The sequence below is a fragment of the Microtus oregoni genome, unplaced genomic scaffold (assembly GCF_018167655.1).
Source record: "Microtus oregoni isolate MIOR12 unplaced genomic scaffold, Mior012 000001F_ref0000356, whole genome shotgun sequence".
Classification (NCBI taxonomy): Eukaryota; Metazoa; Chordata; class Mammalia; order Rodentia; family Cricetidae; genus Microtus; species Microtus oregoni.
This window is the reverse complement of record NW_024543060.1, coordinates 64,043,037-64,058,863: the sequence shown is the minus strand read 5'-3', so window position 1 is coordinate 64,058,863 and position 15,827 is coordinate 64,043,037. Positions and strand designations below refer to the sequence as shown.

The following is a 15,827-nucleotide window of genomic DNA, read 5'->3' as shown; positions in this document are numbered from 1 at the left end:
GTTTGTTGGTGCAGCAAACTTTCTTGGGTTTTAGTTTCCCTTCTAATACTTTCTGTAGGACAGATTTTGTGGATAACATTTAAATCTGATTTTGTCATGGAATACCTTGTTTTCTCCATTTATGGTGACTGAAATCTTTGCTGGCTATAGTAGTCTAGGCTGACATCTGTGGTTTCTTAGTATCTGTAGCACATCTGCCCAAGAACTTCTGGCTTTCAGAGTTCCAATTGAGAAATTCAGGTATAATTCTGATAGGTCTGCCTTTCTATATTACTTGGCCATTTTCCTTTGCAGCTCTCAGTATTCATTCTTTATTCTGTGTGTTTAGAATTTTTATTATTATTTACCAAGGGGACTTTCTTTTTTGATCCAGTCTATTTGGAGTTCTGTAAGCTTCTTGTATGTTCATAGTCATAGCCTTCGTTAGGATGGAAAAGTTTTCTTCTATCACTTTGTTAAATATATTTTCTGTGCTTTTGGTCTATACTTCTCTTTCTTCTTCCATTCCTATTCTTAGGTTTGGTCTTTTTCCAGATTTTTGGATGTTTGGTCTTAAGAATTTTTGAGGGAGCTGGAGAGAATGCTCAGTGGTTAAGAGAACTGACTGTTCTTCCAGAGGACCTGGGTTCAATTCCCAGCACCCACATGGCAGCTCACAACTGTCTGAAGATCTAGTTCCAGGGGATCTGACACCTTCATACCAATGCACATAAAATAAAGTTAAATAAACCATAAAAAATATTTTAAAAAAGAATTTTTTAGGTTTACCATTTTCTTTGACCAATGATTCTATTTCTTCTATTGTATCTTCAACACCTGAGATTCACTCTTTCATCTTTTGTAACCTGCTGGTTATGCTTGCATCGGTAGTTCCTGTTTCTTTACCCAGATTTTCCATTTCCAGAATCTCCTTGGTTTGTCTTTTCTTATTGCCTGTATTTCAATTTTTAAGTCTTGGACTGTTTCCTTCACTAGTTTGATTGTTTTTCTTGGTTTCCTTGGATTTCCTTAGGGGATTTTTTTTTTTTATGTTTTCAAGTTTTTTGTCTTTTCCTCCATTATTTAAATGGAATTTTTCTTCTCCTCTTTAAGGGCCTCTGTCATCGTCATAAAATTATTTTTGAGATTGTTTTCTCCTTCTTCATCTGTGTTGGGATGTTCAGGTCTTGCTGGTGTAGAAACAGTAGTTTCTGGTGCTGCCATATGGCTCTTTATGTTGTTGAATTATTTCTTACACTGCTGTCTGCCTATCTCTTCCTTCCTGTCGGTGCAGGTAGGGCCTGTAGCTTCATGGGTCAGCCTTCCTATTTCTACTTGATTCCTCCTTGTTCCCAGGAAGTTGCTGTACCAGGAAATCACCAGCTTACCCGGGCCTCTCTTTAGCCTCTTATAAATCTCTAGAAATCAGAAGAGCAGCTGTATTTTCTGAGGGGAGATTCTGGCTGAGGAACCTGAAGAGGAGACCTGAACTCAGAGCAGGTTTTTCTTGTAAATGTGTCTTGAGTCCCAGCTGCTAAGTATGTTCACAAATTCTGCATTTGTGGAGGAGGGGTGCAAGATGCTGAGACACAAGGTGAGGCAGGGATTGACTGTAGTGGGCATGTGTAAAGAAACATGCACATATTCCCATATGAGTAAAAGGAGCAAAGATCATAAGAGAATGGTGGTGTGTTACTGAATAGACAGTGATGTTTCCTTTGGCAGCAATAAAGGAATGCCAAAGGCCATTATATTATAAAACCAAACAAGTGAGAGAGCAGAGAAGTGGGGCATGAATAAATACCAAGATAGGCAGTGGACAGAGATCCCAAGTGTGGACTTCCTGCTAAAAGCCTGCATTCCTCTGTTTCTCCTGAGTCCTGTGTGCCTACTTTGTCCTCTGTGAATAGAGGCCAGGTTTACTCTGTCCCAGACTGTCTGTGCCTGTCCTTTGAAAGCCATGTGGCTCTACCTGGTGGCTCTAGTGGGCCTGTGGACCCTCCGGCACTTGTTCAGGAAGAGGCAGGTGGTGAGCCATCTCCAAGACAAGCATGTCTTCATCACGGGCTGTGACTCAGGCTTTGGGAAGGACAGATTTAGGGAAGGTTCAAACCTAACAGTGAGGAGGAGGTAATTTGGGCAAGGCTAACCCTTTGCACCTGGAATGTATAGACAGGTTGTACTTGGAGTCTAGTTTTAGGCCAGAGAGCTACATGCTCCAAAAATGTAGAGTGACATTTAAGGCTCAGAGGCATTGCCCTCACCATGAGTTTCATCCCCATCTGCTACACAACATCTGTCTGAAGCTTGTGGCCTCTCCTCAAACCAGGCTTACATTGTCCCGTGACTGTGCTCTGATTCTGTTACCTCACAGAAAGTAACTTAACTCAAGCTCTTCCCCCAGGAGAATAAAAGCAGTTGGCCAAGCTTGACTGTCAATAGGGGACTACCTATTGTGGAAAATTGAGTTTGTAAAACCATGTCAGGCCACAGCTGAGAGAAACAGGCCCCAACGACTTCCTAGTTCTTATGAAATTCTTGTTGCTGAGAGATCTTATACAGGGACAGAAGAGCAGCTAAATTTGATATGGCAGCACATGCCCAAATTAATGCAGACACCTAAAAGGCCTGGAATAGACTTCTGTCTCTAAGGAGCAGACTGTGGAATTGCCCAGTATAAGGCAGGGACCACATGAACTGTTTGAAAACTTTGTCTCTAGATTGATGCAGACATCAAACAGGTTGACTGGAGACACAGAAGCAGGACTTTTAATAGGTAAACAGCTAGCCTTTGAGAATGCTACACATAAAGCTGCTTTAAGGCCTCTTAGAAAGAAAAGTAACATTACTAATTATATTCAGATTTGTTCAGATATTGACCACTTGTATACTCAGGGACTGACCATAGCTGCTGCTTTACAGGGAAAGACTGTTAATGATGTTCCCTTCCAACAAAGACATCAAGGCCCAGGAACAGTGAGATCTACTGGGTCTCCTGGAACTGTTTTGGGTGTGGTCTCATGGGGCATCACATCAGGTAATGTCCTGATAGGAGAGTAAGCCTGAGGGCAGGGAAGGAACCAGGACTGTGCAAGAGATGCAGGAGAGAGAAACATTGACCTATCAAGCACAGGCCAAAGAGAAATGACCAAGGGAACCCCCTTTTAGGAAATGGACACAAGGGGTAGCCTCAGGTCATAGACAACTTTTGGGGTAACCCAGCAACCTGTTCTCCCACAAGAAAACCCATTCAGGTCCTTTGCAGGGCAGCCCCAGGCGGCACAGGGCTCAACCTCAGCTCTTTCATATACATGGTTCTAGCTCCCAAAATGGGGAAGCAAGCTCTCCCCACTGGGGTTTATTAGAGGGCACTATGGGGCTACTGTTGGGAAGAAGTAGCATCGCTATGAAAGGGATCCTTGTTCCTTCTGGTGTCATTGACTCTGATTGCGAAGTAGAAATCAAGGTAATGACTCATTTTCTGTGGGAAAGACAAGCCAGAGGCTTTCACAATTGATTTTACTTCTCATTGTGCAAACCAAAAATCAAAGAAAGATAAGAGAGGAGATGTCAGATTTGGGCCATTTGACATCTATTGTCTACAAGTCAAAGTTCCACAGTAACCAGAACTCACTTTGTTTACAGATGAAAAAAAGTTTTTCTGGTCTTCTGGATACTACTGTGGACATTTCTGTTATACCTGTCCGTCAATGGCCTTCAAAATTGTGAAAAATGGAGACTGTTCCAAAGCTCCAAGGGATTGGTCAGACTCAAAATCCTGAACAAAGTAAGAATGAGCTTTACTGAAATGATGGAAAAGGTCGTGAAGGAACTTTTCAGTCATACATTTTTTCTCATTTATCTGTAAATGTAGGGGGCAGACATATGACCCAAATGAGGGTAAATTTATATTCCTCCAACAGTTATTGCTAATCAAATGTTTCAGCAAGGATTGTTACACAATCAGGGTCTAGGCAAGGAAAATAAGGGAAGAATCAATCCTATCATAACCAGTGAAAGGTCGTCCAAGGTAACATTAGAATATTTTTAGGAGAGGTCACTGAGAAACCTGCCCTCCATGCAGGTTACCCATTGTCTGGAAAAGTAACAAGCCTATATGGGTAAATCAGTGGCCTCTAATAGAAGAAAAATTACAAGCTGCCCAACAGCTAGTGCCAGAATAGCTGGGTAAATGTCACATTATACCATCCAATCCCACGCCCATAATTCTCCTATTTTTGTAATTAAAAAAAAAGTCAGAAAAGTAGAGACTAATTCAGGACCTAAGAGAGGCGAATGGAACCATGTAGCTGATGTGAGCATTACAACCTGGGTTGCCTTCTCCTATAACTATACCAAAAGACATCCATAAGATTATTTTAGAGTCAAAAGATTGTTTTCATGCCATCTTTTTGACAATAAAAGATTGTCAAAGAATTGCAGTTAGTATAACCTTAGTTAATTTCAAAGAGCCAATGAAAAGATATCAGTGGAGTGTCTTACCTCAGGGTATAGAAAACAGTGCTACATTGTGCCAGAAATTGGTCTGTCAGGCTATACAAAATGTTAGAGATCTATTTCCACAGGTTTATATTGTCCAGTATAAGAGTGATATCTTACTTGCCCATAAAGATGAAGGAGTTTTACTTGAGAAATACGGACTACTACAACAGAGCATACAGGGTTAATCGTTGCTCCACAGAAAATACAAGAGACCCGCCCGTGGACCAAGGAAACAAAGGCTAATCATGCTCATTTTGAGAAGAAACACCTTAGGGTGTCCACTGTCGACTCTAACAGGAGACTCAGAATTCTTGACTTGTTTTGTTTGGTCCCTAAATCCCACTCACAGAATAACAAAAACTTCTCGTCATAGATCTCTTTGACTTCTGAGCTGGCCCTGTCCCACAGCATCTGGAAATGTGACAAATGCCTGTCACTACTAGAAATAGCCATCTGGGAGAAGCCAGGCTCTATGATAGCCACCTTCACCCCAAAATAGGAGAGCTCCCTCCTGCAAGATAGAGAGACATAAAGGACTTCAGAGGACTTTCTGTGAGGTCACTCAGAATCAGAGTACAGTCACATGACAACCTGAGCCTGTGTTGAGGAGAGGTCACAGCTTCAGACAGGCATTGTGTAGCAGATGGGGATGAAACTCATGGTGAGGGCAATGCCTCTGCGCTTTAAATGTCACCCTAAATATTTGGTGCATGTAGTCTCTGGCCTACAACTAGATTTCAGGTAATGGTGTGGGATCTCCTTCTGCTCCTTTAGCCAATCGCTGCCGAGATACCAGCCCACTGGGGCTTCGTCTCTTTCCCTTTAAAAAAGAAGTGGCATCCCTCTGCTTGCTCTCCTGCTTCCGGCTCTACTTCCGACTACTAGACTCCTTTCCTGATTGTGCAGAGGGCTGTTGTCTTGGACGGTGTTCTGTAAGTTTTTTCCCTTTAAATAAATAACCATTCTATTAATCATAATTCCAAACTGTTTTGAGATTGTTTGTGACTTACACCTTCATTTGGCACCCAACGTTTAGTTTTAGAACCCCCTCTTCCCTTCCCCCCTCGGCTGCCTACTGCCAGCTCTGCTTTGCACGAGCCCTCCCTCAGCCACGGCCTGTGCCCTGTGCGTGGAGCCAGCAGTTCAATATAAATTATCACGCAGTGGCTTTTCTTGCTGCAATTCTTTTTATTTTATCTTTACACGCCTCAGATTGGCTTCAAATCCCCACACACCCTATCATTTACCTCCCCACGTGGATTTAAACTCCATGCCTCCCATACTCCACAGGTCCAGACAGTCTCTGCCTGCCTGGTTTGGTCTTTTCTGAGTAGTTTTAAATCTCCCTTGCAAGCACAGCACTTAAGTGGTGTGGATCAGAGCGCAAGCTGTTGCCGAAAGCTGCATCCCCTCGGGACGACTCTGTCACACTCTTCTCTGCCCCTGGATTCTGGGTTTCTGGTTCTGTGTATAAAATTGATTTAATTACATTTACTTTGTTGAGCAACTCATATTTCCCAGATTTTAACAAATACTAAGGCGGACACTGAAACAGGACTCCTCCCTTTCCATCACCTTTGCAGTGGTTCTGGTCATGACTCGGCAACAGTACCACCTGCTGGATAATAGGTAATATGGCAGTTTTCATTTCCAATGCAATTTTTACTGCTTTCTTTACAATGGATTATATCATGCGAGGTTTATATGACTATGCGGATACCTCAGTTTACTGGTTACTAATTTCAGTTTTCTTTTCCATATTCTATCATTAAGGAAGAATATGGCACTCCTAAGAACGATACAATTTTTATGGACTAATAATGAAGGGCTAGTTGAATGGATTAAAATTATTGAAAATCAGAGGTTATCTGAACAAGTGGATATTATGATAGGCAAAATTGACTCCATATGCAAGGGTACTAGGAAGTTACCTGAAAGGGTTCAGGCCATTGAATTTGACGTTCAGAAGTTATCACAAAGTTTTGGTAAAGTAACAGACAGAATGTATCTCCAGGATGGCAACCTACATGATATCCAAGAAAGGTTCAAGGAGGCCATGTTATCTTTGAATGGAAACATTAAAACCTGGAATCACAGGTGCAGAATGGGTGCAAAAAAATGATACCTTAGTGAAATCACTAGAAACATATGCAAGTCAGGAGATTCAGGCTTTAAGAGAAACAATGATAAAAGATTTGAAATGATTGAAGAAATTATTGGAGCTGTTGAACAGAGTAAGAAGGCATAAGGACAGAATACAACATCACAATCGGCTGTCAGAACTGGTTTACCCAGGGTTTTAGCGTCATACCCTGTAATTTACTCTGACAAAGCGTCAACTTCTAAAGGCTCAAAGGAAGTCAAAGAAGGTAGATGGATGCCAACAGGAATGAATGATCACAAAGAAATTAAGCAAGGTTCGTTAATCATGGCTTGGACTCTGCATTTGTTAAGGAAATGATAGGGACTTGGGCTTCTAATCTCAGAGCTACCCCTGCTGACTGCTCTTTGGACAGGAGAGGGAGGGGAAGGAGGAGTAGGGGAAGACAAAGGGAAATGGGAGGAGGGGAGGAGGTGGAAATTTTTAATAAAAAAAAATTAAAAAAATAAAACTTACTCCTACAGCAGTATTATGGCAAAAAGGTCCACTTTTATGGCTACACCTTCCTGTTTCACCAGTTAAGGTATTAAACCCTTATTTACAAACAGTAGCATACTTAGCACAGGAAAACTGGATGGAATCTAAGAGATATTTTGGCAGAGAACCTGCTGTGATCAACATTCTGTATACTAAGCAACAGATTGATTATTTCCAAATAGTGATTCTTGGGCAATTGTGTTTGCTCAATTTGAAGGCCAGATTAACCATCTTCTTTCAGCTCATTGGTTGCTACAACTTGCACAACTACATTATCTTATTTTCCAAAAATTTATAGGAAAAGATCACTTAAAGGATGCTGTGTCAAGTTTTACATATGGTTCTTCCAATGGAAGACTGCATATGTTCAGGATAATCAATAATCTGGACTCTATGGGTATTCCTACACATATGCAATGTAGACACACAAGCAGACAAACAAATAATAATTTTTTAAATTAAAATAAGTTCAATGGATGACTGTGATACACAGAAGATCACTTTTTTATTTTTAGCAAGATTAAAATCATTATTTAAACATAGAAGATTTTCCTGTGGCTCTATGTTCTCCATGGTCATACCAAAGGAATAAAAGTCAGGCACCTATGGATCTCCCTCCCAATGACAATTTTGTCCCGAGCCCAGCATCTGCCTTCTCCTGAGGATTCTCACCCTCACACTGCACTCTTATACCGCTAACAACAGAAACAGATGCAGGCTTCATGGAGTATTTTTAGGCTTCGTGGAGGTCCAGAATAAGATGACATCTGCAAGACACGTGGGCAGGTAGCTCACAGGGATGTAGAAGAGCTTGGCATCCCAACCAGCTGAATATTGGGTCCGGGGGTGACAGGAAGTCAGCGCATGCTCCATGCAGTCCGTCACCAAGGAGAGGTCCTTGTTGGACAGTTTGTCCAATAACTTTATCGTTGTTTCATCTATGCAAAAGGAAAAGGAAAAAGGATTCAGGAAGTGATTACCTCTGACACTCCCGCTCTAGACCAACATGGAAGAAAGCCTCACTAGAACCCAAGCCGCCCATGTCTGAATCCTGCCCAAACCAGGCCGGTCTGAGGTCGTAGGAGGACACAGCCCAGCTTCAAGGAGGAACTGCACACATGCTCCACCTGGGTCTCTGTTCAGAGAACTCTCTTGTCTCTGCAAGAGTGGAAACAAGTCCAAGCTCATGGAAAGTCACTGTTTCGTGACTCCAGCCTCACTTTCATGTCATAATAATAAGGGATTTAAATGAAACAAGACCTCATGTTCTAGGACCCAGGATCTCTTTATGTGAAGAGATGCCCATCCTGTACCAAGGAAACAGAGGCTAATCATGCTCATTAGAAACACCTTAGGGTGACTGCTGTCAACACCACCAGGAGACTCAGAATTCTAGACTTCTTTTCTTTGGTCCCCAAAACCCACTCACTGGATAACAAAAACTTCTCATCATAGATCTCTTTGACTTCTGAGCTGGCCTGGTCCCACAGCATCTTGACATGTGACAAATGCCTGTCACTATTGGAAATAGCAGTCTGGAAGAAACCAGGTTCTATGATAGCCACCTTCACTCCAAAATAGGAGAGCTCCCTTCTGTAAGATAGAGAGACGTAAAGGACTTCAGAGGACTTTCTGTGAGGTTACTCAGAATCAGAGTACAGTCACATGATAACGTGAGGCTGTGTTGAGGGGAGGCCACAATCTTCAGACAGGTGTTGTGCAGCAGATGGGGATGAAACTCATGGTGAGGGCAATGCCTCTGTGCTTTAAATATCACCCTAAGTGTTTGGTGCATGTAGCTCTCTGGCCTAAAACTAGACTCCAGGTACGACCTGTCTATACAATCCAGGTGCAAAGGGTTACACCTTCTTCTCACTCTTAGGTTTGAACCCTCCCTAAATCTGTCTCAGTCCAGATGGCCCATGGCTCCTGCAGGCATCTTCCTGGAAACACTCTCTGGCTGCTTTCTTAGTGCCTCTCACATTTACCATCCCCCTCTTCTCTACAATGACAGGCTGCATGGCACACAGGGCTCCCCTGATTCACTCTCTTCCCATTTGCCTTGCCAAGATCTTGAAGTACATCCTTGTCTGTGGTTCTCATGCTCCCTACATGCCTGTCTATGCTCACCTACTCAGCCTCCTGCCTGTATCATATGACTTATCCTTTGGTCAAGTAGAAGCCAGCAGCACGTTCATTTTCCCCAACAGGCCTCCTCACCAGGCTGCTAGGTTCCCGCTTGGCTCCTTGCTCCAGGACCCTTAATTTAATAACTGCTCTGCTCACTGCAAGGATGGCCACAGTCTCTCTCTACTCTTTCAATTTCTCAGTTGTCAGAGTTTTTAAGGTCTGGGGGAAAGCCTTCTTGTAATTCTATATTGAGTTGACCACGGATTATAACAAGAGTGTACAAACTACCATATGAGCTGAATGTTCAACTTGAGGAGGTCCTCAAGGACCTCCTCAAGTTGAACATCATTAACGGTCAAGAGTCTGGACTCTTTCCCAAATATCATATGTCTGACTATGCCTCAAAAAAAATATTCCATTATGCGCCTTCTGCTACAGCAGAATTATACATTTTATGTGCATTGGGGTTTTTCCTGAATGTGTGTCTTTGTTAGGGGGTCAGATCTTGGAATCATAGACAGTTGTGAGCTGCCATGTGGGTCCTGAGAATTGAAACTGGATCCTGTAGAAGAGCAACCAGTGCTCATTTTGCTGAGCCATGTCTCCAGCTCCAAGCAGGATACGATTAACTGAACTTGGCAGAATGCTGGTACACAATTTTCTTCTTGACAGATTCCTTTAATCCCAGTCCTCAGGTGCTAGGTCTGTTAAGTTTGAGGCCAACCTGATCTACCTAGTGAATTGAGGGCAGTCAAGTTTACACAGATCATGGCTAAAATAAATTAAATATAAATAAATAAATAAATAAATAAATCCTGTCTCAGCCCTGCCTTTACTGGAGACATGGAAAAGTATTCCTGGAGAATGATCATATACTTCCAACAAGGAGACAGTTATAGAAAGCTAAACCCAGAGTGTGTCCTCTTCATGATGGCCTCCTAATAGTCTTGATTAAATAAAACCTTATTCCAATGATTCTCTCAGATACCCACATCCCTGTCATTACCTGAGGGAATCCGAGAAGGCCTCTACACCATACTTGGAGATGCAGTAACCACCACCAAATAGAGACACTCGTCCCAAGACGCTGGAGACGTTGACCACTCGACCCCTGGCCTTCCTCACTAAGGGCATCATGCTCAGAGTCACCTCGATCACGCCCAACAGGTTCACATCCAGTATCTTTGCAAAATCCTCTTTCTTCAGGAACGCATTGAAAGCCAAGGGAATGGAGATGCCAGCATTGTTGACCAGGCCCCAGAGTCCTGGGGACAGTGGGAAGAGAGAGAGTCACACAGCCCAAGTATAGTTAAGGACGAAATGCAAAGTCAACAAGATAAGACAGCTTAGACATGTGTTTACTGGAGACTAGGACACAGTGAAGATCAGCATGGTGTTGACAGAGGTTTCTGTCCCACTAGGTCCCACAGCCATTCAGTCCCAAAGAAAACACACAGGCCCACATTAATTATAATTTGGTTAGCCTATTAATGCAGGCTTCTTATTAACTCATATAACTTACATTAGCCCATAATTCTTGTATGTGTCAGCCACATGGCTTAGTACTTATTATCAGCGAGATATTCTCATCTTGCTTCTTCTCCATCTGGGTGATGGCTTCAGTGTGACCTTTCCTCTTCCCAGAATTCTTCTATTCTCTTCACGCCACCTCTACATCCTACCTGGTCACCTCGCCTATACTTCCTGCCTGACTACACTGACCAATCAGCATTTTATTAAAAATAAGATGAGTGACAGGATAAAAGATCATTGTCCCACACCACTTCTTTCCTTAATTTTGAACAAGAACTCTGAATCTAATATCGTTAGTTTAGCTTTTTGTCCAGACCATTATCCATAACATCTTGTAACCAACACTCTATAAACAAGATAAATATCCATAATTCATTTTTTGGGGAATGTGCACATAGTTTTCCATGCCATTTCCTGCTGATGGGAGCACTGATAATCTTAGGAGGTCCTAAAGAAAATTTAGAATTATGATAAAGTCCTGGCTGGAATTATCTCTGGGGTTTGATCATCTCAGCGAGCTGTCTTGAGGCTGTTCTGGATGTAGAATTCAGACATCTGGGCCATCTGTTCCTATCAGAGCTTTCTCAGGGGGTCTTCCTTGATCAAACCTCATTTTTCTTTTTTTAAAAAATATTTATTTATTTATTATGTATACAATATTCTGTCTGTGTGTATGTCTGCAGGCCAGAAGAGAGCACCAGACCTCATCACAGATGGTTGTGAGCCACCATGTGGTTGCCAGGAATTGAACTCAGGACCTTTGGAAGAGCAGGCAATGCTCTTAACTACTGAGTCATCTCTCCACCCCCCTCATTTTTCCTTTTTTTTAAGTTTAAGCTACTGCTTTATTTTTTTAATATTTATTTATTTATTATGTATACAATATTCTGTCTGTATGCCTGAAGGCCAGAAGAGGGTGCCAGACTTCTTTACAGATGGTTGTGAGCCACCATGTGGTTGCTGGGAAATGAACTCAGGACCTTTGGAAGAGCAGGCAATGCTCTTAACCACTGAGCCATCTCTCCAGCCCCCCCCCCATTTTTCTTAATCAAGAATCAATCCTCAGCCACTGTTTTCCAGTGGAAACAAAAGCTAAGCATCTGCTTCAAAGTAACCTATTTTTTGAATTAAATTTTAAAGTCATATTTTCAAAATATGTATTTTGGATTAATCCAGCAACATTTAATATCAAATATCTTTTAGCAACTGTTGCCCCTTCCTCAGCATTCAAACAATTCAAAGAGAATATAATAATATACAGTATCCAGATTCTCTGTGTGCTTTCCATCTTCTCGTGGCTTTATTTTCAATTCTGATTCTTTTATTTTTACTTTAAGTTTTTTGCTCTTTGAGACTAGTTTTCTCAACCTGCAGGCTACTTGGCTTAAGGCTAATGTGGTGCTTGTTGGTTTTGAAGAATTGTTCCCAAAAGTCACATGCCACCTCACTCCTATCCCATATATTATCCTCCGGAAACGCAAACTGTTTAACTGAGATATTTTATTGCTAGGATCCCACCACAAGCTCAGAAAACTGACTACCAGGCCAGTGCTCATGATCATAACTGTAGGGAACAAGATGTGGGTGGTGGGACAGACCTGCAATCCTGGTACAGGACGGTCTGAGGCAGAAAGGTCGTGAGTTCATGGCCAGTCAGTATCCATTTCCTATCCTAAAAACTCAAGGTAAAACAAACACAAATGTACCAAATAATCCCAGAATCTGACCCCAAGATACGGTTACATTAGTTGGGCTTTCTTGATGGTCAGATTTTTTTAATTCATTAAATATTACTATGCAAGCCAGGCTGTGGTGCTGCACGCCTTTAATCCCAGCAGTTGGGAGACACAAGAGGACTGATCTCTGAGTTGGAGGCCAGCTTGGTCTACAGAGTTCCAGAATAATCAAGAAACAGAGAAACCATGTTTCAAAAGTAAAATCATCAAAGAATTGTCAAGGTAAAAATTGCTCACCTTTCTAAGGGAAAAGAATGCATTTACTTTAATGCACACAGGTGAAAACGTTACCTGTTTTTATGTACTGGGTGCTAAATTATAGGTTAAATTTTGTTGTATAACATGTTCTAGTAATTTGAACAATCAACATATTGTCAACTTATTCTTAGATTTCTTTTAAACTTTTAAAATTGTGCCACCACAATTAACACTGTCAGCTGGGTGAAAGAGGAGTAACCCCTATCTTATTTTCCCAAATCAGTCCTTTATCTTGTCGTGGCCACTATATATAGGAGCACTCTTGTCTCCCTCCACAGAGGATGACAGGTGACAAGCAAGAGCAATGACGTTGTTGATCTGAGATCTACCCTGGTGTGGCCCCAGATATCCTACACACATAGCCCAGGGACAATCCCATCCTCTGCTCCACAAAGGGACCCTGCTCTAAGCATCCAGCAGTCTTGAGTGTCTACATAGAAGGGGACAGAGAACAGACGGGAAGGTGAGAAGGCGAATCCTCCAAAGGGCACCTTCTTACAGAGACCAGAAAGACTGAGAAACGGCAGGTAGGGACTGGAGAGAGAGAAAGTACTCAGGTGATGTTCAGGGGAGAGTAGAGGCTCTGGTACTTCAAGTGCCCCAATCCACATAAAGCTTCTTCCAAGGAGTGTAACCGGGAGGCCCCTTCACACATGAGTCAAACCAGCAGAAACAGACAGGGATCTCAATGGTATCTCTGTTCCCAACACGCTCCTTCACCCACTGGGTGGCTGCCACAATACTCTCTGTCTTGGTGGCATCAAGGATCACTGTCTCCAGCCTGTCTGATGTCTTGTTCCTCAGCTCTGCGGCTCCCTTCTCCATCAGACATGCAGCCAACACCTTCATGCCTCTCCTGTCCAGCTGTCTGGCCAGCAGGTTCCCAAAGCCCGAGTCACAGCCCGTGATGAAGACATGCTTGTCTTGGAGATTGCTCACCACCTGCTTCTCACGGTACCAATGCAGAAGGTAGTAAAGGCCCACAAGGGTCACCAGGTAGAACCACATGGCTTTCAAAGGACAGGCCCAGACAGTCTGGGACAGAGTGAACCCGGCCTCTATTCACAGAGGACGAAGTAGGCACACAGGACTCAGGAGACACAGAGGAATGCAGGCTTCTAGCAGGAAATTCACACTTGGTTCTCTGTCCACTGCCTATCTTGGTATTTATTCATGCCCCCCTTCTCTGCTCTTTTACGTGTTTGGTTTTGTAATATATAATGTCCTTTGGCATTCCTTTACTTACTGCCAAAGAAAACATCACTGTCTATTCAGTAACACAGCTTCATTCTCATATGATCTTTGCTCCTTTTACTCATATGGGAATACATGCACGTTTCCTTACACACCCACTGTAGTCAATCCCTGCCTCACCTGTGTCTCAGCATCTTACACTCCACCTCCACAAAAAAACTGCAGGATTTGTGAACATATGTAGGTGCTGGGACTCAGGACACAATTTACAAAAAAATCCTGCTCCTAACTCAGGCCTCCTCCTTGGGCTCCTCAACCAGAATCTCTCCATAGAAAATACAGCTGCTCTTTTTGGTTCTAGAGATTTAGAAGAGGCTAAAGTGAGGCCTGGGCAAGCTGGAGACTTCCTGTTACAGCAGCTGCCTGGGAACAAGGAGGGATCAAATATAAATAAGAAGGCTTACACACTGATGTACAGGTCCCACCTGCACCAACTGGAAGGAAGAGATGGGCAGACATCAGTGTGAAAACACATTCAACAACATAAAGAGCTAAATGGCAGCACCAGAAACTCGAGGCTCTACACCAGCAGGACCTGAACATCCCAACACAGTTGAAGCAGGAGAAAACAATTTCAAAAATAATTTTATGAAGATGGTAGAGGCCATTAAAGAGGAAAAGAAAAATTCCATTAAATAAACAGAGGAAAGTACAAAAAAAAATTGGAAGAAATAAAAAAAAATCCCTTAAAGAAAGGCAAGAAAACCAAGAAAAGCAATCTAACAAGTGAAGGAAAAAGTTCAAGACTTAAAAATTGAAATAGAGGCAATAAGAAAACACAAACTGAGGGAATTCTGGAAATGGGAAATCTGGGTAAAGAAACAGGAGCTACAGACACAAGCATAACCAGCAGATTAAAAGATGGAAGAGTGAATCTCATGTGTTGAAGATACATTAGAAGAAATAGAGTAATTGTTCAAAGAAAATGATAAAACAAAAAGTTCTTAACATCAAACCTTCAAGAAATCTGGGACACAATGAAAAGACCAAACCTAAGAATAGGAATTGGAAAAGAAATAGAAGTACAGACCAAAAGCACAGAAAATATATTTAATAAAGTCATAGAAGAAAATTTTCTCAACCTATAGAAAGATATGACTATGAAGGTGCAAGAAGCTTACAGAACTCCAAATAGATTGGATCAAAAAAGGAAAGTCCCATCACCATATAATACTAAAAACACTAGAATACAGAATAAAGAAAGAGTACTAAGAGCTGCAAAGGAAAAAGGCCATGAAATATATAGAGGCAGACCTATCAGGATTACACCTGACTTCTCAATGGAAATTCTAAAAACCAGAAGGTCCTAGGCAGATGTGCTACAGACACCAAGAGACCACAGATGTCAGCCTAGACTACTATACCAAGCAAAGATTTCAGTCACCATAGATGGAGAAAACAAGGTATTCCATGACAAAATCAGATTTAAATGATATCCACAAAATCTGTCCTACAGAAAGTACTAGAAGGGAAACTGCAACCCAAGGAAGTTTGCTGCATCCACAAACACACAGACAACAGGTACCCTAACACCTCACACCAGCAAAATCCAAAGAAGAGAAACACACAAACACTACCACCACTAACAACAAATCCAAATGTAACAGGAATTAACAATCACTTGTCATTAATATCTCTTAATATCAATGGATTCAGTTCACCCATTTAAAGACACAGGCTAGCCTGGTGGTAGTAGTAGCACATGCCTTTAATCCAAGCACTCAGGAGACAAAGGCAGGTAGAACTCTGTGAGTTCAAGGCCAGGCTGGTCTACGAGAGCCTGTTGTAAGACAGGA

General features: G+C 42.1%; 1 protein-coding gene across 1 annotated transcript; it reads right to left on the bottom strand.

Moving 5' to 3' along the window:
- Positions 1-7,840: 7,840 nt before the first annotated feature.
- LOC121463577 (retinol dehydrogenase 16-like) lies at positions 7,841-13,785 on the bottom strand. Its single transcript, XM_041675831.1, has 4 exons — positions 13,476-13,785; positions 10,257-10,518; positions 8,550-8,713; positions 7,841-8,058 (listed from the first exon to the last, which is right to left on the bottom strand). Exons 1-4 carry the CDS (start codon positions 13,783-13,785, stop codon positions 7,841-7,843), a joined length of 954 nt encoding a protein of 317 aa, XP_041531765.1.
- Positions 13,786-15,827: the final 2,042 nt, after the last annotated feature.